The 25406-nt window shown below is 35.9% G+C and overlaps 1 protein-coding gene across 3 annotated transcripts in view; it reads right to left on the minus strand.

Moving 5' to 3' along the window:
* LRBA (LPS responsive beige-like anchor protein) overlaps positions 1-25406 on the minus strand; it is a 391035-nt gene that overhangs the window by 231068 nt on the left and 134561 nt on the right. For all 3 annotated transcript variants that reach the window (XM_068680931.1, XM_068680932.1, XM_068680930.1), the window contains exon 37: positions 188-354. In XM_068680931.1, the coding sequence (XP_068537032.1) occupies positions 188-354 (167 nt within the window). The remainder of the gene's footprint in view (positions 1-187; positions 355-25406) is intronic.

The raw sequence follows: 25406 nt of genomic DNA on the forward strand, positions 1-25406 counted from the left end.
TAACAAACAGTAGCTCTCCAACTTCCACTTATACTAAAGAAGATATGTTAATTTTACCTTTTATCATTTTCTTTAAAAAACTTTTTTTAAAATTACCCTTAAATTTGTCCATAAGACACTATTTTAAAATCATCTGATTACAGCTGAGCATATCCCAATTCTAAAAAATATTTTTAAAATGATTTACCTTGACACAGAGCTTCCCCAGGCTCCATGCTTGTCTGTCAGGATGTTGATAATTTTCTGTATTAGTTGAGTTGCAGTCACTTGGTCTCGGTACTTAGCTGCTGTTATCAAATGATGACACATTTTTTCTTCTTCCCGTTTGTCAGCAGAATATTGGGCACACAGTGACTAAGAAGAAAATAAAAACTTTACTACTTTGCATTTTAATTATACCACCTGTAGGAACTTTAGGCACATAACAGTTGATCATTTATAAAAAAACACTTAGAGAGTTAAGAATAAACCCCATTTTACAGGTTTGAGAATTGAGGCATTACGCAGCTGCCCACAGTAAATCTGTTCATAGAGTCAAGCAGAGTATTTTGGTTTGTCATCAATTCTTTAACCTTACACACTCAAGATTTGGAAAACAGGTTAGTGTCCTGATTGCATAATAGAACACATAGGCGCAACCACTTCTATTTTACTACAAAGTGAATAGTAAACAGAGAAGCAAGTTTCAGAATCATGAATGTCAGCTAGCTGTCTACTTCATTTCCAGAACTGTCCACTGGATTTGCGTAGCCAACCATTTGTTATTATTTACATTAATATAAAACTATAAAAGCTATGGAGAAAATATGCATATGTTGAGCTGGGCAGGAGACTAAACGCATACAAAGACTGAATTGTCTTCACCAGATGGCTTCCTTACATAAGAAGGAATATGTCCAGCATATTAGCAGGCCAGCAAAGGAAAGTTTTTTTTTTTTTTTAAATCTGTACTACACCTGTTGTATAAGTATATTCTATCTTCCAAGGCACTCAAAACTTAAAACTAACAAATAAGAACTGAAAGGCATACATATAAACAGAAAGCAAAACCACTGAAGATTCTTTGTTACATTTTCTATCATTTCGTGTTTTTTTTCTTGATCTTCTGAAAATGTGTCTATTAATAGAGAACTCAAAAAATGGACACCAAATTTAGATCCTCCCCTCATCAAACCACTGTACGTGAAGACACAGAACAAATTCAAATACTGGTAAGGAAACAATAAAAGCTTTTCCCCACTTCAGCACGCCCTGTTTCTAATTTCAGTTTTCATCTGGCAATTCCACAGATCACATATGCCAGACAAAGCATTTCAGCCTTTGTCAATGATTGGATTACTCTATGATCTAGTTAGTAGAATGGACACAAATGTCTGTCTAACAACAAAAAAAATTGCTGCTTCTTTGTGAAGCACAGCTGATGCAGACACTAGTACAATTATTGCTTAGGGCTTAGATAACAGCACAATATCATAACAATTTTTATGTTTAAAACAGTAGCAATACTCTTTCTATATAAATTTATCTATACAAAATATCTAATAGAAAATTTTTGCAAATAAGAAAACAGGTTATAGATTTTATTTGTATATATATATATATATATATATATATATCAAAATAGGTTCAGTCATCTAAAATGAGGGAAAGGAAGAAATGTGGAAAAAACACACGTGAAATAAAATTTGTGAACGTGTAGATTTTCACAGACATTAAATTTAAAAAAAGTACCAACAGATGAACACATTTTTGAGACCTATTTTAACAATTCTAATATATTTACACATTTTCTCCTAATTTTTCCCATAGCTCAGAGCAATGCTCACCTGATGAACAGACATCCAGAAAGAGTGAAGAATAAGCAGCTGACTTTCCAAGTCAATGAGACATCAAAAATTGGCTTTTGTACTCACACGTGAAGCACTCTGCCACCCCTCTTCACAAAAACATAAGATGGCTAAATCATAACCTACACTAAACAAGATTTTTCTAGCCCTTTATAAATACACCTGTCTTTTCCAATACATCAAAATCTATTTTGCACCCATGATGATTCTGAGTTCTTTTCAGCACTTTGTAAATGTTTGATAAGCTGTTATTTTTAAGTTGCTTGAAAGGGCAGAATTCTAAAAACAAGTGTATAAGGTAAGCTAAGTAGTAAAATGTTTTAAAGTGCTCTTTAATGGATCCTCCTTTACAATTTGAACAGCAACTTTTCATATCTGACATAAAATCCATAGATATAAATCACATTAGAGGGTTATTCTTTCCCCATTATCAATCTCTGTCTCTTTATGGAACATTAAAGTCACATTTGACCTTAAAACATGATAAAATGGAAATCAAACTAGAATGTTTTGTAAAAGATATAATGAACTTGTACCTCTTTATAAAAAAAAAAAAAGTCTCTTTACAATGTAATTTTTAACACATCGTTCATTAAATACCGAAGATTTTCAGAGTGTAGGTGTGACATTTAAATGAAGGAAAAATGGCATTTTGTTGTCCTGACAACTTCCATGAAAACAGAATCCGTCTGTTACAAAACTGAGATGTATAGGACTCCACTTTTCAGCAAATTAATTATGAACAAAAATTTGCAACTAACCCCAGAACTGAGAGATTCCCACATACAACAATCTCTTAGAATTACAACATTACTCCAGGAGGGACTCTTAACCACTGCACACACTTTACCATGAAAGTATTTTGCAAACAAGAACAGGGAGAAGCCACGTTTCTATCAGATACCGGCAGGTGCTTACGCATAGTTACTAACATTAAGAAAGTTTTGCAAGAACGTTGGTTTAATGTCATCTCTTCCTAAAACATCCTTTGGCTTCCCTGTAAGGCACAACCCTAAAATTTTACTAGTATAGAAAAATTAATATTTAGTGAAATTTAAAGCCCAGTTTTCACTGGGAAGTTCACTGGGTGTTGCTAACCTATTCTGTCATTTGCGTGGTCTACTCTGTCAGAGTTCTCCTTTTCCCAATATCCTTTAATGGATCTCTTTGGTCATGCAGGTGACTCGTTAATTTACAGGTGAATTGTTAATTGTTCAGTAGTTCTCACCCGATTAAAAATGAGCAACCTTCAGAAAAAGACAAGATCTTTTTCTCTCTCTCTTTCAGCCTCAAATAATTATTAATGTAAGAGAAAAAGACAGTGGCTCCACTGCACAAGACAGAGAGATCCATCCCAAAAGGAGTCAGTCACACGGGACTGTTGTAAAAGCACTAAAAGCCTCCCTGTTTCTCTGTTGTATTTTTTAATTTTCCATATGCCTCCAGGTTCATCTTATCAGCTACCACCAGGCATAAAATACCAGGACATCAAGTGGTATATGATAATATTTCACACTAAATCCCAACTATTCTACTTATGTAAAACAAAAGTTCAGCTTGAATTCTGTTTGTGCACAAGCTCAAAAATTGATTTGTACAGTTTTATTTCTGTTATTATTTGGTTTCTTGCACTTGCAGTATGCATCCTGTCATGCTTGAATACAGTTTTACAATTAGATACACAGTTACATGCAAAGGAATTGACAAACCCTCCTTCCATTACTGGTTTGGCCTACATAGTTTTTGTTACCTGTTTGGGAAAGTATAACTGCAAAAGTACTGTGGAGCAATTGCACAGTCACACTCACGATGAAACAAAAATGTTGAAAGGAGAAAAATATATATTCATATATCCACTCCACAGGTTATCTACCAAAAAAAGTCTAATTAAAGTGGTAAGTGGGGCATGTTTATGAAGCAGAATCCTTTGATATGACACGGAGCGGGGGGAGACCCTTGGTTCTCCACCCTTCACCCGGGATAGAACAAAAACCTTTTCCTTTGTCATTATCACAGAGAGGAAGAGAGATTTTTTTTTTTTCCCCTCTCCTGTTCCCTCCTTGAACTAGGCTGCAGGCTATTTGAACACGTAGGTTATCTGCAGATTTGTTTTTGAGGAACAGTAATTCTAAAGGGGCACAAGGTCATCCAAAGGCAAGTTTCAGATACAAAAATACACTTATTTTGTATGCAGACTACTACAATATAAACTAAACAAGATGAATTATCATGTTCTGCCTCTCTGTATTACACTGAAAAGGAGGATTAATCTATTGTTTTTTGAACTGTTTTATCTTTGATCTTTATAAAAATGTCAAATAAAGCTAAAAGTAAAAGATTTCCTCTGCATGGTAACATTTGCATGTACAACTTCGCAGTCTCAAAATTACAACACGATGCTTTCTGCAAACTATATGTAAGTTTAATGGTGTGTGTTTCTTTTTTTTAATCAATATTGCACCTTTTTTTTTTTATTCATCAGCTCAGATCACTGAACACTTTGACATATGCCAGTTCCTTTGTCTAATTTGGCTAAAAGCTACTTGCTTTGTGAACAACCCATCTCTGTGGGTGTCATTTCAGAGGAAAAGTCATCCATAAGATAACACATAGCCTTGCCACTAATGCAAATTCCCTACAAATAAGGATATTTCAGTAAATGAAGGAGCTCCTCGATCCTCTGCTTTCAAAGATCTTTGCACTTGACCTCTGGCCTGAAGTTTAAAGTCTGGACTAAAAATGCTACCCAGGGAAATCTTACAAAGACTCCTGAATAAGACTTAGAAAAATGAAAGCTTAAAACCTCAACAGCAAACAAAAGTCAACCAATGACAACGTCTGACAGCCACCGTCAATTCTGAAGTGATGCCTCTGTCATCCAACGACTCAAAGTATTGATTTCTCTCAGCATGAAAAAAGCTTAAGCCAATGAAATAGATATAGCATCATCCCCCCGATAATAGCCATCAAGGTTAACACCAGCAGAACACTTATCAAAATATCTCTTCTATTTCTTCTTGTTTTAATGGACTGAACACAATGCAATGGCTTCTCATCTCAGCAACCTATAGTCTTCCAAACCTCATTTATCCACTTTTCCAGCCTCTTATCTGATTTGCAGATTAAAAAGAATCTGAATCTAAATCAATTGCTTCTAATATAAATGTGCAACAAAACAAAACAGAAATTTAAAATGTGTTTTTGTAGACATTCCTGGGAACATGCCAGACGTTCTGGGTGGAGAGAAAAAACAACAACAAAAAACCCCACACGTTTAAAAATTTCCAAGACAGGAAAAAGTGCTGTTATGCTGTTGATTAGATCATACCAAACAAACTGGTAACACTATGGTCACGACCAGAAGAAAAAAAAAAAAAAACCTACCACAGTCAGTTAATTTGGGTTAGTGATTAGAGAGAAAGGCAAGGATCTCAAGAGACATCTGGTTTTAATCTGCACTGAGTCAACAGCTTTATTTTTTACCTTTAAGTCTCACAGTACTAAGCTTTAGAAAACCCAACTAAACACTAAGCAACAGCACTTTTATCAAAGATTGCATCTTTCAAATTAACCCTATTTAGCAGAGTAGGTAAAGGAACTGAACTAACAAGACAACTGGATGTAAATATAACTAACAATATATAAATAGTAAAGAACAGAAATAAATAACATCAGTTTTCTTCTGCAGTACCATATACCTTTCCCTTACTTTGTTTCTTATTTTTTAATTTTGATTCTCGACTAATTGCCTATTACTTCTGCAACAGGCACACCCTTGAATCAGAGTCAAAGACTTCACACAAACAAGTACAAGACCCTACTCCTTGCTACGAGCTATATATGCCTTACATTATGTCAATATTCTAACTCTCTAAGCATCACTGCTAACCATTTTCACTAACAATACACCAAGAGAAATGTTCCTTTTTAACCCAAGAAGCCAGTTCTTATTGTATATATGCCCAAATGCTTTGCATGCAAATCTCAAAGCACACACTATGGCACTTTCCCCTCTCTCATTTGCAAATCCAGTTTATGTCTGCAGTCTCTTCATGCTATTCTTGTTTAAAACAGGCCAAGATGCTAAAATCATTACTCCTGGGCATTACATCTGAGATCCCTTGGGTCTTTATCTTCCAGGTACAATGTATTTGTCAAGCTAGAAATAATCAATGCTATGCTCTAGAAATTGTAAAGCTCAGCATTTCTGCATAGGTGGGTCTGTGGTCTCAGATCAGATGTTTAGCAAAGAACGAGTCATTGATGATCTGTGAGGAGTTTAAACTGTTTCCAACCACCACACTGCATCAACTTTGTGACACCACCCTCATCAAGGAGATTAGTACTATATTCACTAAACTTCTACTCTGATGCAACACATGAATCTGATCCATGAAAAATTTCTGGAACTAAAAAAAAATCATTTATTTTATAAGGAACATCCAGTCTGTGCAACAAATAAGAAATATTTACATGATTTAAGACTTCACTACGTATTCTTAGTGAGGGTTAAATTATGGTTGCACTGCTCTGATTTTTGAAAACTTCTGGATACTTGGTTTTGCAGTCTTTTCATATCATAATTTCTATACAACTTAAGTTTTAAAAAAGGGGAGGGTGTGGAGGAGACCTTTTTTTAATCATGTGAAAGTAGACATATATGTCTCAAGGTGGGCCAAATATGAAGACTTGTATCACTTAATCAAAGCAAAGCATTATTAGCTTGTTACCTTGTCTGCAGCCAGTAGTTAAAGATACCTTAGCCACCATTCTCTTCTTAACAGCCATAAGAGAAATACAATACTTAGTTACAGACTCCAAGGGTGTAGGGGAGACTGGCCTAGGGAAAATCCCAAACCTACTCTCCGTACTCGCCAGCTTTTCTTTCTGTTCAAACTAAAGCTCCAAAATGTCCTTATTCACCAACTGCCACCACAACCTCTCCTATTGCCTTGCTCTACCGAGACACAATGAGGACCTTTATTATCTGTAAGGCAGGTAATAAAGTAGCCCAGCAATTTTGGCCCCAAATATTTACTGCTCAAGGATTCAGATTTCCAGACATCCTTCTGCTACCGTAGTTCTTTTACAACTTGCAGCACCACGTCTTGGCACAGGAGCTATGCTTGAACAGGCACGTGCAGTTCAGAAAGCACAGTTAAGCCTTAAATGAAGTCTCTAAGAACAGAGGACAGATAATACTGAGTATTTTTGAACAGTGTCACTTATTAATTAAAAAGCTCTTAAAGGTTCTACATAAAGAGTGATAATTTCACAAATTGTGTGTTGGACAAATTCAGAATCAGTTTTCATAAGGAGGGCAAAAGGTACATTCCTGACAGTGAGGAAATTTTACTACCCCAAAGCATGGAAAAACTGGAAATTTTGAAAATTAGAAATAAAGAGAGGCAAGATTTTTAAATGTTTTACATTGAAAAGCTTTTTCCTTCCATTCTTTCCCAAAACAAGAAAAGTAATTATTCTAGTCAACCTCTGAGGCCACAAAAAAAAAAAAAAAAAAAAAAAAAAAAGATCCAGACAGATTAATCCAGGTAACAAGATAAACCGAAAGATATTCTGGAGCCTTACTACAAAATACCTCGTGCAATTTTGATTCATAAATGTGGCTTTGGCCTCTGGCTATAACAGACTGAAAGCTGTCCACACAAGATAAAATTATTTTGCTTCTATAGCTATCAAACATACAGCAATAAATATTTATCTATACTAGAATTTAATACAACTTACGTTAATTGTCTCAATTCTTACCTTACAGGAAAGTGTGTTCCTATATAGAGCTCATCAGCAAAGAACAAAGAAACCATATTAATCTGAGGTAACAAGACATTTAGGCATAAGTTTTCTATCTTGCCATGACTGCTTACAGGTCAATGAGAATTACATCTCTAATAAAGAGTCAGTACTTTGAATACCAAGTTGATTTCAGACCTGACTGGACTCCATATGATGTCAATTCTGGTACTAAATGAAAAGAAAAAAATAAGTATTTGTAGTATACATTTCTATTATTTTTTTCTGATGACAGAATCTGATTTCTCTGACAACAGAATCCAAGGAATGTTCTGAAGGTATTTTACTCTAAATGCTAGTTTAGTACTCACTAGATGATAAGGGAAAATAAGGGAGAAATGCCATCAGCACACAAAATCAAGGAATACACAAGGATGGTAATTGTGGTAGATCACATATTCTGCAGTAGTGACAGAAGGAGCTTTAAAAGTATTCTGTTGCATATTTTGCAAACTTTTTGTAAGACCTGATCTAAAAAACATTAAGAAATGCACATGAACTCGTGACCCAAAAAGTAACCTATCTGTCCTTCACCAGCTTCTAAAATGTTTGCCCCAAGAGCTAATTTAGTGGACTAGATTTCTGACAGTTCAGGACCTTTCCCTCACACAGGAGAATGATCACCTTGAGTAGCACATATCCTTGAGCAACACTGCTAAGCAGGACAAACACGTTTGCTGGCAAAGCTTTTCCCCTTCAACACACAGGAAAAAAATAAATAGTTTCTGCCATTAAGTTACTGCACCTTCATCTGTATCTGCAGAAACATTTTAATTAGTCATTAAGTGTTAAGGACTTCTTTTGTAAGAGGAATTTCAAATGGTTATCAGAGCATCTGTGGGGAAAAAATGAAGGATCATAGAGGATTTTATTTAGAAGTCTAATTAAAAACAAAAAGTTCAGTGCTGTTGAACAATCCTCAAGATCCTCACTTTCACTCCAAACTTATTCCTCATGTTATGGCAAGCTAAGACTTCTGAAAAAATTATTTTTTCAATGACCGATTATTTTAAAAGCAGAACATTTTGATTAAGATGATGCAAGTGCAAAGATCAAAAAAAAAATCCAGAACCAAATGAGAGGGATGATTAAATATGGTCTTTTATAGCAGTTATTCTTTAGAATCATTCCCAGCCATTTACCTTGGAAACACGTTAAGCAGTCACAATCCCAGCTTCAGCTTAACCTCTGCCTTAACTTAAACTTCCTGTCAGAATTCCTATAGCATCAAACCATAAAAAGTACATTATTTTAAATTTATAAATTTAAAATTTCCTTTGCTTTTTTTTCAGTAGTCTGTCTGTTATATTTCATTCCTACTAGCATAGGAGTTTGAATGGTGGTTTTTTTATTTGTGATTTGTTCTGCATTTATGTAACACAATTTTGGATGTTCAGAAGAGAATGAGATAGGTATGAATAGGTTTGTTTTTCAATTTACATTTTATTCATTAAAAGTTCTACCACCCTTAAAAGGTTGACATAGCTGGCTCTAAAAATTGTTGGGAGATGGTAATTTAATTTCTCATTAAAACTAATGTGTGATTTTTATTATCCATAAAAATACAGCACCTTAAATATTCAGACTATTCAGAACGTGAGATGACAATATACTCTGATTTAATGTACAGCATTCTAAGTTAAAAACATCCACTCATACAACTCTAGAACCTTATACTGAACAATATGGAACAAGGGACTACAAATACTCCATAAGAATTGCTTTAAAATTTATGTTTTCTTTTTCACTTGGTTTAAGTGAGAAGACTGCAGTGATGCAAGAGTCAGTATTTTAAGTGCCACAGACGTTACCTTCAGAAAAAGTACTATGAAGCACTATGTGGTTTCTACAGAAAATATCTTTCGTTTTCACTGTTAAAAAAATATTGAATTAATATCCCATAAACATACTCATTTATGTAAGAAGAACATAGATCCATTTATCTTTATTTCCCATTTCATTATTAAACAAAAGAACTTGCGAAACCTTCTATTCCAAGGGTCTGATGTTCTTGTTAAGTTCTATTTTTGGCTTTGTTTCAGTTTAGCTAGTGAAGGGTTTTTGCCTTTGTTTCACCTCCTCTCTTTCTTCCCTCCCTCCTCACCCTCCTCCCCCCCAAAAAAATAAAAACACCATGAAGGCATTTTAATACTGGCCCTGGATAATAGTATCAGCATTTGTTACAAACAACTGAACTCATTGGACATTGCTGAAATGGCACAAGACAGATTACACAGTACAACTGTGCAAATCCTCCTTAACTAGATTTCATCAATTGACTTTAATTCAATGTAAAACAGTAAACTTTAAACATAACAGTTCAAGTAGGGAGCAAAAACAGCAACATAGGATAAAAAAGCAACACCAATAATGAGGAATTTTAAAGCAAGAATCTGGAATTTGATTTGAATTTGTTTGCTCGTTAATATTATAGGTACTGAAAGAAAGTACAGTGACTAATCAAAATCACCAGCTTCCACCAAGCATGCAAAAAAAAAAAAAAATGAAAACTACTGAAATTATTTAAAACGTTTTATATAAAACACATGTGAGTTACTTAACATACCAAAAAGCCACGTAACAGCATTTTTTATGCACTTTAACAGTTTCTGTTACACTCCAGCCAATAATCTAGTTCTGACTAATTTTAATAGTTCAAGTTAATAAGTAGCTTCAAACAAGTGCCATTTAAAAATTATCTGAGAAACACTCCATCCTCCTCTGCCACTGACCATACAAAATTGCCTTGCAAAACTGTATTGGTTCAATGCCAAGATGGGTGATGCTGTCTTCAAGGCTATCAACAACTGCTTAGAAATGAAATATGTGGAGTTTCTAGCAGGCGGTGCAAGAAAAAATAAGCAACAATATTTCAGAAGTCAGAATATCCAACTTCCTCTTCTGTAAATGTTAGACATGCTCAGGACTAATAATACAGGCATTAGCTTACATGTATATCAACTTACAGGTGTCTGTGGGTGGCATATGTGAGGTTCTTCCAGGGCTGAAGGCCTGTACAAAGCCAGCGAAGAGTGGCCCTGTCCCACTGGTGGCAACAGAAAGACTGCCCCACAGGCTGGCCAGAGGCCATGGTGCAGTCCTACTGGTGCCCCACCACCTCGCCATGGGTTCCCTGATCCTTCCAGACCACCAGTCACAACGTAGGCAGGCTTCCTAGCCTCAGGCTGGCCCTGCCCTATGGCAAGGGGTCATAGCCAGTGGGCCACGGCTGCCATCCGCTGAGGTTGCCCTGCTCTCTTTGGGGTTGGTGGTAGATAGGGACAGTTGATGAGGCCCCGCTTTGGCAGCCGTGGTACTGCAGTGGGTGCCCAACTTACCCTCTCTGCAGGGCACTGCCAGATCTCATGGCACCCTGACAGAGTATTATAAACTTCCAATCCCACGTTATGACAAAATTGTTTTCATAATTTCCAAGTATTCTCTAAAACGTTAATAACCCATACAATAATTTAGTGTTTTGCTCACTTTGTCTGTCACCTCTACAAAATGTTTCTCAGGCAAGAATTATTATTAACCACTAAAGATGGAATCTCAAATTGTTCTGTGGGCAACACACAATTCAGGATAGTTTTTATGAGATTTAAATCTCATGTTTCTGCGAAAACAGACATAAAAAAAATGGAAGTATGAACAAAGTATGATCATCTCAAAATCTATTATAGAAACATAAAATCATGGAATATCCAGAGTTGGAAGAGACCCATAAGGATCATCAAGTCTAACTCCTGGCTCCACACAGGACCACCCAAAAATCAGACCCTATGTCTGAAAGCATTGTTCAAATGCTTCTTGAAATCCAGCAGGCTCAGCACTGTGACACCAAGGCTGGGCAGCCTGTCCCAGTGCCCAACCACCCTCAACGGTGCAGAACTTTTTCCAAACATCCAATCTCACCCTCCCCTGTCCCAGCTCCATGCCGTGCCCTCGGGTCCTGTCGCTGTCCCCAGAGAGCAGAGCTCAGCGCCTGCCCCTCCGCTCCCCTCGTGAGGGAGCTGCAGGCCGCCATGAGGCCTCCCCTCAGCCTGCTCTGCTCGGGGCTGAACAAACAAAGGGACTTCAGCCACTCCTCATACGTCTTGCCCCATTACCATAGGCCTCCTTTGGAAGCTCTCTAGCAGTTCTGTGTCCTTCTTATATTGCGGTACCCAAAACTGCACACAGTGCCCGAGGTGAGGCCGCATTAGCGCACAGCGGAGTGAGACAACTCCTTCCCTTGACCAGTTCGCCATGTTGTGCCTGACGCACCCCAGGGTACAGTTGGCACTTCTGGCACACTGTTGACTCAGCTTACCATCAACCAGAACCCTCAGATGCCTTTCCACAGGGCTGCTCTTCTGCTTCTCAGCCCCTAGTCCATATGCATAGCCAGGGCTACCCCATCCCAGGTGCAAAATCTGGTACTCGTTCGTTTTAAGCTTCCTGCCGCTGGAGATTGCCCAGCCCTCTAGTCCGTCAAGATCTCTCTGTAAGGCCTCTCTGCTCTCAAGGGAGTCAACAACTCCTTCCAAGTTAGTATCATCAGCAAACTTTACTAAATACACTTTTGAGTCTGGTGTCATCCAGACCATTTATAAAAACATTAAGGAAAACTGGCCCTAAAAGGGAGCCCTGTGAAACCCCACTACTGACTGGCCACCAGGCTTATATAACCCCATTTACTATAACCCTCTGAGCTCAACCCATCAATCGTTTAACCATTGCATTATGTGCTTGGCTAGCAGTATGCTGGACACTTTGTCCAGAAGGATACTGTGAGAAACAATATCAAAAGCCTTGATGAAATCCAAAAAGATTACGTCAGTTATTATTTATGATGCCATAACCTTGGCATCACTACTTTGACCCATAATTTACTCCAAAGAATTTTTGACAAAAAACAGTTTCTTGACACTAAGGCACTAAGAAAAAAAAAAAAGTATGATATCCAAAGCACTTGGACTGCTCATCTTTATAGTCACTATCATCTCCTTCCAAGCTCTATTTCCAAGAAACAGCCATTTTTTTATTTTTATTTTTTTTAGAATGCCAGAGATCTTTGAACACACATTTTTTTTTAAAAAGTAAATGAACAAAAGAACTGTAGACAAATAAGAAAGTTGGGAAGGAGAAAGATTGGTGAGGAAAGTATCAGGAAACCTATATTGTTCCCTATGCTAAACAGAATAGCAAGGACAATTTGTTCTTCTAAACAGTAAGACTCATTAAGAATTGACTCTGACACTTCCAGTAGGACTTCAGATTAACAGTGAAATCCAAAGGTCTCTCGAAGTCACTTGGCATCTTCCCTAACACAGTGATCATCCAAAGACTGACTTAACTGACAGGGCTTCCTTTTCATAATCTAAGACCATCTCTGTACAACAGGATTGGCTCTTTTTTTTTTTTTTTCCTGTACAATTGAAAGTGGAAAATCAGTAGGTGGACTCTTTCTGTAAACATTTCCATAAAATAATCAGAAAAGAGGGGGGAGGAAGAAACAGATTTTCAAAAAAATCTATTGTAGTGATTTCCATATAAAAATGTATCAGAAAAGTTAAAATGAAAAGCTTAAGTGCCTATCCCATTCCCCTGTTCTGCAATGTGAAAAGACTTGTCAGTTGCTATTAAGAATTTGGATTAGCGTTGTTTCCTTTCCTGGAAATCTGTTTAGGTCTACTCAGAAATAAAAGGCTACTGTTATAAAAAGTTAACAGGAATACTGTCCACCAGCGCTTTACAGTTTTCCACCATGTTCCCCACTGGATCCCAGGCTGATTTCAAGCATTATGTATCTATCGTAAGATAAAGATGTTTTCATGATTTATTTACAAAATCCTTCTTCAAACAATTATTGTTTCTACAACCATCACTCACAGAAGTATTTATTTCAGCAAAACAACAACATTTTGTATTCAGAACAGAGTATTATCAATGAAAGGATGAAACTTGCATTGGAGTAAGAAATATTGACTCAGGATGAACTATTACAATAGATGTAATATTTTCCACTACTTTCTCAATAATATTCCAATAAATGAATGAGAAAAAATAACCTATGCGACTGAGAAATAAAAGTAACATTGAAAACCTTTATTTTAAATGCCTTCAAACTGTACTGGTGAGCTTAACTAAATGTTTCGATATCTTCATGTGAAACATAATTACTTTCCACATTGCCAACAAAGTTGTTTTTCATAAGCCACCTTTCATGAACATCAAAAAATAAACCTACTTGAATCAAACTTTCTCTTGCCTAAGTAAATGAGAAGACTGCTTTAACTACAAAATGAGAACATGCATACTACTATTTGTTTGGAAGCAAGCTAACAACAAGCGTATCTATACGTTATGTAGTCAAGAAGTCATAGGTCAACGCAAGAGTTAAGTAGTCAGTAACATCTATAGGTCAGGGATGCTATGGCTTTTAGGCACATCCAAACCTGTTCTGGGGTTGCAAATAAATCTATCATGAAGATACTTGCTCTCTCTTTTATGGAAATATCAGCGTGCAAGCAGTTGGAATAAATCCTCCAGTTAAAAAGCGAACTTTATTTTTTAAAGCTGGTAAGGTTCAGGATATTCAAAATAAAATATAGTGGAAGACATGCACATAAATATATTCAGCTACATACAGTATTTCAATGGGTCAGTAAAAGAAAGCATATTGCAAGTACGCAAACGTATGTGGTACATTTTCATATATACAGCTACAGAATAAGATTGCTTCATAGATTCACTTCTAAATTTTCCTATCTACCATTACCCATTATCAAAAAGGGAATTTTTTAGAAGTAGCACAAACAGTAACATCTTAATACCTGTATGCACTAGTTTACTATAGTAAACTATAGTAAATTCAGATCTGCAGAGGTTTCACATGAAATCCAGCTGTAGCCAACTGGGATGGTTTCAGCCCAACAGCCTGAACTCAGGTCAGTCATAAGGAGTATTTGTAGCTCAAGTGCTTTTGCCAGGAAAAGGAAACAACTAAACATGCAGAATTTAACTAAAATACAAGGAAAGTATCGTGATTCCTGCTACAAACACGCTTCTCACAAAAAAAATATATATATATAAACAAGTGAAATTGTATTTGAGAGAATATCCAAAGCTACTGCCAAAAGACTGTCAAATATATCTGGGCTACAAATGACAATACATTGGATCAAAAGTTAACACCCATTTAGCAAGCAGATGCATATTTCATCCTTAATGGAGGCCTGAAAAGAAGAGTTCACTTTATTCTGGATGCAGGTATCAAAGCAGATCTCACAAAGCAACATAGGCGCATCATCTAAGGATCTTTTTCACATTAAGAATCCTATTAGAAGGAAAACACTAAAAGGTAATTGAATTTCCCTCAGTTATCTTCATCTCTGTCAGCTCCTGCTACAATAACTTACTCTCCAGAGCAGAGATAACTCAATTCTGTCCAGCAAGCATATGTTATGAATCTCCAAAGCAAACTTGTCTAAATCATTCTGGTCTTCTATCAAGGTTGGCTGTGGATATGAACTCTGACAGAAAGCAAACAAATTTATTTTTATCTTTTCAATAATTCACTTCCCTGTGCCTTGATGGAAGAATCCAAAGACATAAATGCTTCCAGTAATTCTGGAATTATAAAGACTGGTTGAAAATGTTTTATCTGTAACTTAATGTTATTATAAACTGTTTGATTCACCATTCTGTTTTAGCAGAAACAAAGAAGAGTGTCACAGTACTTTCAGGTTCCTGTAGGTATACAAAAACTTGAACTATCATGTCATGTTGCATTCATATTTTTTCAGGAGTGTTTTGACATTTATATTTTTATACTGAATGCAAATATTAATTTTACAAATAACAACAAAAGTATACCTCAAATTTTTATTACATGAAAGCTCTTTAAACATCTGTAAGTGCAAATTCTCTAATGATGGAAGCAAACTACTTTGATTTAAAAAGTCATTAAGCCCTTAGTAAAGTACAGTCACTTATCTAGGTCAACTTCACCAAAGAACAGCAAAACAAAGCAGCCAAAAGAAAGGTAAATGACAAGAATAATAAGCTAATTCCAGAAGAAGAGACAAGAAAGTAATGTTAAGGTTTTAGTCCAATTTTAACACTAGCTGTATAATTCCTGTCAGTTCATTCTGGTTTCAGGTTGTTGAACAGATAAGTTAAAATAAATAAATAATCTCAAGAATGAATGAATAATAAATAAGTGACAAAAGTTTGCTGTTGACACTAAGTTATTCAGAGTTGTAAAATCACGAAGGAGCTGTGAGGAACTGGAAAAAGACCTTGAAAGATCAAGTCATCATAGGAACAAAACACAGGAACTTCTTTGTAGATAAAAGAAATTTAGAAGACAATCTGAATTTAGATATAAAACAATGGGGTTTGAGTTCACCTCTATCTTCACTCCTACTTTTTGCCATAATGAGATTTCAGTATAACGAGAGAGAATTTTATGAAGACATAAGCTTTGTATGGGATAATAAGCCAACATGCAGGAATAAAATAAAAAATTAGGAACCGCTAAGAAAAGGTAATACCACCAAAAACAATGTGCATTTATAAATTCCTGGTGTGTTCACATCTAGAATGCTGTGTGCAGTTTTGGGTCTTCCATCAGAAAATACAACAGAACTAAAAACATTTTGGAAGGTTCCAGAATTGGAATCACAGTTATAGATGAAATAACGTTGTAAAAGTAGGATTTTTTCAAGACTGTGAAGAAAAGGACTCAGGAGGGATAGAAGAATCCTGTTAAATCATGGTATAAAGGACCCTTTCTAAGGGAAACTTTGTGAATGAGTTATAGTTCATTACAAGATTGTCACCAGGAAAACAGCAGGCCGAAGAGAGGGCAAGTACATGCTGAGAAGGTAGTAAGTGAAAGTTTCCCAGGTTCTGGTAAACTCTAGGGACTTGCAATCTTGTTGTATCTGCAAAATCTCATCAATTCATAATACCACAGATCTGCTGAATCTGTACACCACGACTACCACACACTAGAACCAGCAGCAGATTGTGTTACTCAAACAGATCCAAGAGGGATGCTCTGCTCTGTACAGATAACGTTACAGGTGTGTGTGTATACATACATACATATATATTCATCATCTATGTATGAGGAAGCAAAGAACCCTCTGCAGGACTTCCTGAGCTTCATCCCGGAAGCCATTGGCACACCACTAAAACCCTTCACTTACACTTGTTGCAGTACACAGCTGAAGATAGCTTCCCAACTGTTGCTCCAACCATAAATGTCCAAGCAATGGGGTTGTGTGAAGTCACGAACTATTAACAGCAAACGCTTTATTCTATTAACATCAACACTGTAATGAACAGAAGGTGTCCAAAAAATTTTGGTTTGTCTGTGCCCCCTCCAACTCCAGTCCCTACCAGAGAAAAGGTATTTTATAACACAAGCGTGAAACTAAGATGCCAGTACAATTTGTGGTTAACTTAGTGAGACTCTTTGCTGCAGAGTATTGCGACAATTAAGGCTATGTGAATTTACCATGCAAATGAGGGAATGATCCCTTAAGGGGTACTGTGCAAGAATTTCTGGCACCATAAGAATCTTAAGTCCCCGAACTGCAGAACTATGAGAGTATAGTCAGGGAAAATGTTACTATGCTTGCCCTTTCAACAAACTCATCCCTAAGTATCCACTGTTTGAGACAGGATGATAAGCTCAACTGAGTGTGATTATTCTTACTCATTCATATTCCAGTAGGAATTTATCTTCCAACAGACACAAAGGGAACTACTAGGATGATCTAGAATATGCAGACACCATATTATAAAAAAAAAAATAAAAAAGAGTAAAACTCTTATCTTAGGAAAATGAAGTGAAATGTGATAAACAATAGATTCAAAAAAATAAGAGCTACAGAAAAAAAAGTATTGAAGCCAAAAGATAATCATCATATAATAACATATCATATCATATATAACCATATAATAAGAAATTAGATAAAGGCTACAGTTTAACAGAATACACAGGTACAACCTACCAGTTGGAATACTGAGAAAAAACACCTTCATGCGTTCAGACCCTGAAAATCTCTGTGACCTTGTCAGCACCAGTATCAGAACTGTTTTAACACAACATCTTTCTCACTTAGGTCAAACCTATCTATGGGAAAGTACATCGGAGAGATGAATACTGTCGTGTTTTTTCTTGAAAGCTGAACAATCCCTAACATTGTTCTTAAAGAAGCACATCAGTAACGCAAGTTACCTTTGGGCAAAAATTTTAGAAGAAAATTTCCAATCAAATAACTGTTGTTCCTATCCAACAATAGGACACTTGCTTAGTCAATGTTAGAAATTGACACTACGTACAAAATCTATTACTTCAGTCAGAGCACTTTAGAATCACTGCCTTGCATAAGCTTCCACGAAAGTCTGTACATAAATAATAAATAAGGTAAACACTACTGATTTATTTTTCATGAATAGGTGAGAACGACAACATTTCTGATGGGAACACATAATTTGAAGCAAAAATTTCTTGGCTAGCTAGCTTAGCTTTTAGATCATGAACATAAAAAGATGCAGCCAAACATAGAAATAGTTTTTATGGACAGCACAAAAACCTGTATAAAAAGATACAATATTAGAGGTTCAAAGGAAATGTATGCCTCCCATCAAACGGCTTTTCAGAAGACCAAAAAAAAAGCTGCAATAGTTAAACTGCAGAGAAAGTAAGGCTGTAAGAAAATGTTATTCTTCAAGAAGCCTGTTCAAACAAGGGTAATAGAAAAATGTGTCAACTATGGCACATTAGGTTTAAGAACAAAATTAAGCCAGCCAAAAGAGCTGGAGGAATACTTGTGAAAAGGCATAAATGACACTAATAAGTTATTTTTCAAACAAATCAGGAAAACTAAGGTGCTAAGGTGTCTGTAGATCTAATAGATGATCAAAGGATAAAAAGAGCTCTTGGAACACAAGACCACCACAGAGAAGTGCTAGTAGAGAAGTTATAAAAGACAACTAGCAAGTGACCAACTGTCATTTGCTAGACAATATTCACTCAGGTGATCTACAAGAACTTCGGGATGAAAGCAGCTGAGCCATTAGCTACAGCATTCTTGTACGGATTGCCTTAGTGCCAGAAGAATGAAATGTGCCAAATGGACTCCAGAGGACAGCAGGAAACTAAATGGCAAGAACTCTGAAATTTGTAAGATACAAATAAGTAGATGTGTTTAAAAAAAAAAAATGGAATAAACACACTGGCAAGAGTCTTGACGGCTATTGCAAAGGGAAGTCATGCTTCATTAGATTTCCTTGAATGAGTCACTGGGGATGCAGACAAGAAAGATCCAGTTTATAAAGTCCACTGTTTGAATGCCAAAAAGATATTTCAAGAAAGTCAAGAAGCCGTAGAGTAAGAATGAACACCCCTGTGTGGATAAAAATTAATTAAAACACAGGAAACAGGCTTAAAATAAGAATAGTCTTTGAAGTGGAGAGAAATCACCAGTCAAATCCCACTGTGTTATTAAACATATTTAGACATGACTGGAGTCAAATTCTCCTGGTAGTTCTCCATCATTTAGGGTAGTGAGAAAAAAACAAAAACATAAAAAATGCTGACTGGGGGATAAGACAGTAGGTAAAATCCATACAAATCTTTGTGCCAAGTGTGATCCCTGCCATCTGGGTAAAACCAGGGAAGCATCCCTATATAATTGCACCGTACTTACACTTGTCCCTAGGTATGTACGATTTGATGCTGATAAAAACAGGATACTGAGTTTGATGGACTTTTGGCCTAACCCAGTATAGATATTCTTACGTCTCAGCATACAATTTATCTGTACAGAAGAGGAACTTTATTATGTAGATGAACAAAAAAGGCATGGTGTTTCCAAGTGGATTGTGTTAACATTATAAGTGACTTTGGATTTTGACTCAAAACGAAGTTCAAGTCACTCAAAGATACCACCATCTAAAAAGATGTTCATTTGAGTATTTGAGCAATTGCCATCACAAGACAGCGTTCACAAATAATTATCTGTGATGAGTGGAACTGACATACACAAATCCTGCACATATTAATGAGAGCAGACATTCATAATTCTGTACTTATTTCCTAACACATCACCTCTTAAAAGTAGCTCATTAAGTCAACTGTTGAGGAAGATGTATTCTACAGTATACATAAAAAATATTTTACTATTTTGGGGGAGTTTTATTAAGTAGCAAGCTTGAAATTGAGCTGTGTTACTTAAAATTGGTAATTAAAGAGCAAAAACAACAAATGGAAACCACTGCTAATAAAAATACTGTTCAGACATTACCTTCTTTATGTCTGAGTTTTTTAAGCATATGCCAATGGTTATTCTAGATTTTATGTGGTACCTGTCAGACTTGTGATTATGGAACTCACAAACAAATAAACAAAAAACAGTTAAGATGCACTGACACAGCAAAAGATACCTGTTGCCGCCAATCCAGCAGAATACAGAGCATAAAAGCAGCATACAACACGCCTCTCCTTTCTTTTAATTACTCCATTGTATTCATATCTATTCTGCTTCAATTCAACCATTGAACGAGCAGGGCAATACTGTAAAATGCAAGCAGTTACAGGAATTCAGTCTGTCTCCTTCTGGCTGAGATTTTTTCATTTATTTATTACCTTTAAGGTTTTCGGAACTTACAAACACTAAACAACAAGACTTGTAGATCATGTTTCATTAAGCTTTCCAGCCTGAAGGAGAGTAGATTAATCAAACTCAGTAATAATCTCTAGTGAAAATAATCAGCTGTAACAATACTTACACAAGGGAATAAAAAGTTTTTAAAACAAAGCAAAGTCGATCATTAGCAGGAAGTGGGAAATAAGTAGATGTATTAAATACGTAAAAGCAACAAAAAAGCTCAAACCTCGCACAGTTAGGATCATAAAAGAATGAGCAGAAAACACTCATAACCATACCACATTCCTGAATATTTTTCAGATTATGTTGAATATATAAATGAAACAACAGATTATAAATGTGAAATAATCTTGACATGACACTGCTAAACAATTACAAAGCAATAAACTTAATTTGCATTAGAAAAACTAGAACAGGAAATTATAATATGAAATACCTACAGCTAGTAGGTCTACTTCATATCTATATTCAACAGATTTTAAAACCCAAGACGTATTTTTGTTGAATTCAATTCCCCCCCTTTTTTTTTTTTAGAGTAAACACAACAGTTAAATATATGTAATTCACAGAATCACAGTTATTTAATTACTTCTATCCACTCTTTTGTTTCCATATACACTTTCTATTTAATCTTTTAAAACATCAAGAAAAATAGATACTTTGCAATTCCTATAAAAACTGAACAGCCTGTTAAGTACTAACAAAAGAATGAACCATAGCAGTTTTCTCCTGCTTAGCTGAATACAGAACTTGTACATTTGTAACGCTCATTTTAAGCAGTAAAATATCATGATCAAGTCTAATTTTTCAAAGAAATCTGGTTATCTCTTCAATTTGTGGCATAATTTGTCAAAAATATCCAAAAAAGGTAATGAAAATAACATTACTTCATTTCATCAGAAAAGTTTATAGGAGGTTCCAAAATAAAATTTCTGTTTTAAGCTTGCCCAGAAACAAAAATATTATATCTTTCGTAGCTCTTAGACATGTTGTTTTTGTTGTATTTTGATTTAAATGTGTGATATAACAAAAAAGATGTGTCAGCATTCTAGTGCAAGTTTTCATTCCTTTTTCTCCCATTGCCTAGTAAAGCAGTGCATAAGAGAAACCACAAGTTTTCATTCCTTCTTTCATAACCAAGCCATACTTTATTCCCACAGTTCCCAGAGCAAAGGGGAGATGTTATAATGTTCAAGCACAAAGTGAATTCTCATTTCACTATTTTTTGACTCATGAAACAAGAACTCCAAACAATTCCCACCTCAGGAACATAAGAAATTTAATTTTCCAGTTTGGGACTTGTCAACACATTGTAGCAGTACAAAACTAGTTAATCCTTCAATGGAAGAAAAAAACTCTTCCATGCTCAGCACTGAAGAGTTTCCAGTTTTTACAATAGTTTAAAAAATGTGTTTAGAAATCGAAGAAAAAAATTCTTTCTTCTACCAAAAGATGGTGGTATAATGCCTGACCTACCCAATGCACAAGGTAGCATTTATTTAAAAATGTAATTTTGTGCTAGAATTAAGCCCTTACATAAAATACGTGTAAAGCCGTATTTTTGTGCAAAGATACACTGAACTTCCATAAGATTGCAAAAATGAAATGTGACAATACAAAGGACTATAACTTTTGGTTACATTACTACAGGTAGCCTACAACTTGCACTATCCATTATCTCCATAAGTTCTTTAAAGATTAATTGCTGATAACCCACCCTACTAGACAAAATACCAATTGAAAGCATTCCAAACTATTTTTTCCGTTAAACAAGGTCATTGCCATTAAGCGTGTTGAATAAGGCTTTGCATAAAACAACGTTGCAAGAGTCACAAAAAGGTTATTTGATGCATGAGCTCTGTAACAAAACAGCCTTTATTTAAAAAGGCTGGAAAATTATACGGAGAATAGAGATCCAGTCAAGGGTTAGAACTTTCTTTCCCACAGTTAACTATCATCTACAGAAATTAGGAAGACACCAACTACCTTTTCATAATTCTTTCAAGGGCTCTAAAACATTCTCTCTGACTTTGGGATTTTCTGCCACAACTGATTTGCAATACTTCCTAGCTACTTCCTCTGATACTAATCAACATTAAACGTTAGAGTTTAGTTACACCAAAGGGAAAAAGGTTCAGAATACAGAAGACTGTCAATCAACTCAACCACTGATTTTTTTTTTTCCTTGGCAGAAAACAGAAGAGCTGCAACCAAGTCACTAGCAGAACACTTGCCAAGCCTTGTATCTTACCTCTGTCAAGGCAATACTTGTATTAACATTGAGATTCTTCTCTCAGCATGAGCCATAAAATAAAACATTCAGTTTATTACAGCTAAACCACAGCCTATAAATTGATACTGAATAAGAATTAAAACTATGAGGAAGTCTAACTCTTCCGCATGAAAAAACATAACTGAACAGAAAAGGGCAACAAATTTTACAGCAGCTGGAAATGCTAGATTTAATTATTGAAGAGAAATCATGCAGAGAAGTTAGCTGCCTAGCATGATTTATAGCAAATGCAAAGGGAGAGCCATGTGAAATTCTCAGTTAATCAACAGAAACGGCCAATAACAAGAATGCCAGCACTTTTTATTTCTAGGTATGATGAAAATTTGAAGTACAACTAAAAAGCCCGGAGACTGACAACACCAGACCAAATTTTAAAATGGCACTTTGAGGAGGTAGGTTACTTTGTAAATTATGGAAGCAGTTCAATTTTACAGCAAAAAAAATGATACTGTGAGGAACCAAGGGAAGAATCCTTGTGTTTTAGATAATTTCCAGAAAATTATATTGTGCTATTCAATGTTTCTCTATACATGCAATATGTAGCAATATGGATGGCTCAGTATAGCAACTCCCACCATCACCCCCATTTTCTAATTTCTTCATGTGATTCTTTGAGGGGAAAAAAAGCCATTGCTGGAACTCATCAAAAATCGACAAGAACTGAGACGTGGTATCACAGGTTTTGGTCAAAATTCACTAGCACTATCCGATAGCAAATTAAACCTCTATCAGAAAGATGAAACTTTATGATGCTTGAATATGCTAGACCTAAAACACCTGCAAGTTTACATATTTAAAATTCTATAAATATGTATATTCGCACACAAATACATGAGGAGATTTATATAAGACAGGATGCATATCCAAGACAATGAGCACTCTTGTCATAAATTATAAAATAAAGTCAATTACAGCACAAAATGCCCTCCCCCTCCTCACACCAAATCCAATTATTCTCTTAGGCCCAACTCTGCAGCAGTTTGCACACATAATCTAAGACAGTGCAAATCACCAGATTTTTCAAGGTCATTTATAGAAAGCATACTGGGTGGTAACATGAAAGCAGCTGTTAGAATTCAGGCATAAACAAGTTCCTCTTCAGGTCAGTCTTTCAGCTCTACCAAAACTCAGGGTGAGATTTTTATAAATGCCTAAGAGACCTGTGCATAAAAATGACAGAGACACTGGGCAAAATGTAAGGTTTTAAGTGTTACAAGGTTATAAATTGCATTAGGAATGCTTACATTTCCACATGAAATGTAAAAATAAGTGCTTCACTGCCACCTCACTAGAGAAACGTGTCTAATATTGCTTCATCAAGCTTGTCTGAGGTTTAATCGTACTGTAAAACTGTAAGTATCTCAGCTCCTTCTGTAGCCTCATATGGCTCTTATGTAGCCATAGCTCATATGTTCATAGATGGAACTACCTATAGAGGTAACAGTGAAAACATAGGTGAGGGATCAGGGGAAAAAAAGACGGACTGTATTCAACCATAGAAGACCTATCCTTCACCTCCAAAATACTATTTTGTCTTTTTTTTTTTTTTTTTTTTTTTTTTGCAACAGCTTTTAAGTTTCAGGCTTAGAAAAAAAAAAGATAGTATTATAACTTATTTGCTCATAATCCTCTATGGTACTTATATTATCTTCTATTAAAAAGGCATGATCAGGGACTCCAGACAAGGACTTTTTTGTCTTCGTGCAGACTGCTGAGTCATAACATGGAGCCCACCAAAAAGGGCAAGAAATTGCATCTTCCTAGAGAGCAGCTAATCACCTCCTGTTTGAAGAAGTTTCTGGCATGAAGGACTGCAGAGGCAAAGGAGACATGTAGATCAAGGGAGTCCGCAACACGAACAGAGAGACTCCTGACAGAAGGAACACAAAAACAGCCAAGATGGCAGACACCTTCCCACCAGAGACAGAAGTAGATGTACAGATTTTGCTGCTCCTCAAGACACTTCAAGTTCCTTAAAAAGAAAGATTTGCCTTGAAGAGACATAGGGAGGAAAGATTTCTTTTCAAAACTTTTCAAAGTTTAAATCTATCTGCTTCAGGCACTCAGAGCTTCCTCTATCTAAAGCAACAGAAACTGGAACAGTATGCCAAAAAAAAAAATCTCACTCTTCTGGTACCCTACTTCATAGAAAGGGCATAGACATTTTTCTGTCAACGTTCTCGTCCCCCCACATGGGATCACGGTGAAGAAAGGCCCCATCAGATCTCACGTGGCAAAGTGAACATGCCCCGTTTGCTGCTGCTTCTCTCCTCCTGGCTCTGAAAGAATTGACCAGTAATTGACCAGTGAACACTTCTCCATGCATTTTTGGCAAGAAAACATCCCCTCTCAGCCCTGTGCAACTTTTAAAAATGGCACATAACATGCTTTGTTACATCACGTTTCCAAAGTGGACTTGTTCAGCTAAGGACTGCCTCTCCTTTGAGGAAGAGCTTATTTTCCTAGTTTGTTCCTTCCTTCTACAAGGATCGTTCTTTCCCCATTTATGGTTATAAATTATAGAATATTTGCTATAACTTATAATCATAATAATACATAACAATATACAACTACACAGCTTTGTTATGAAGCTTGTCTGAATTTCCATTTTCTTTCTTCTGCCTCTGGAGGCCCCAAATACCAGACTTCAAAGGTGACGAGATATTTTGCCTTTTACTTTAAAACTGCCATTGCCTTTCAAAAAAGAAGGAAAAAAGAGTGAAAAGAACGTTCTCCAGTAAATTCTGTAAGACTACACTGCTCTATCACCATGGTGCACACCTG

This window comes from Anas acuta, chromosome 4 (genome assembly GCF_963932015.1).
Source record: "Anas acuta chromosome 4, bAnaAcu1.1, whole genome shotgun sequence".
Lineage (NCBI taxonomy): Eukaryota > Metazoa > Chordata > Aves > Anseriformes > Anatidae > Anas > Anas acuta.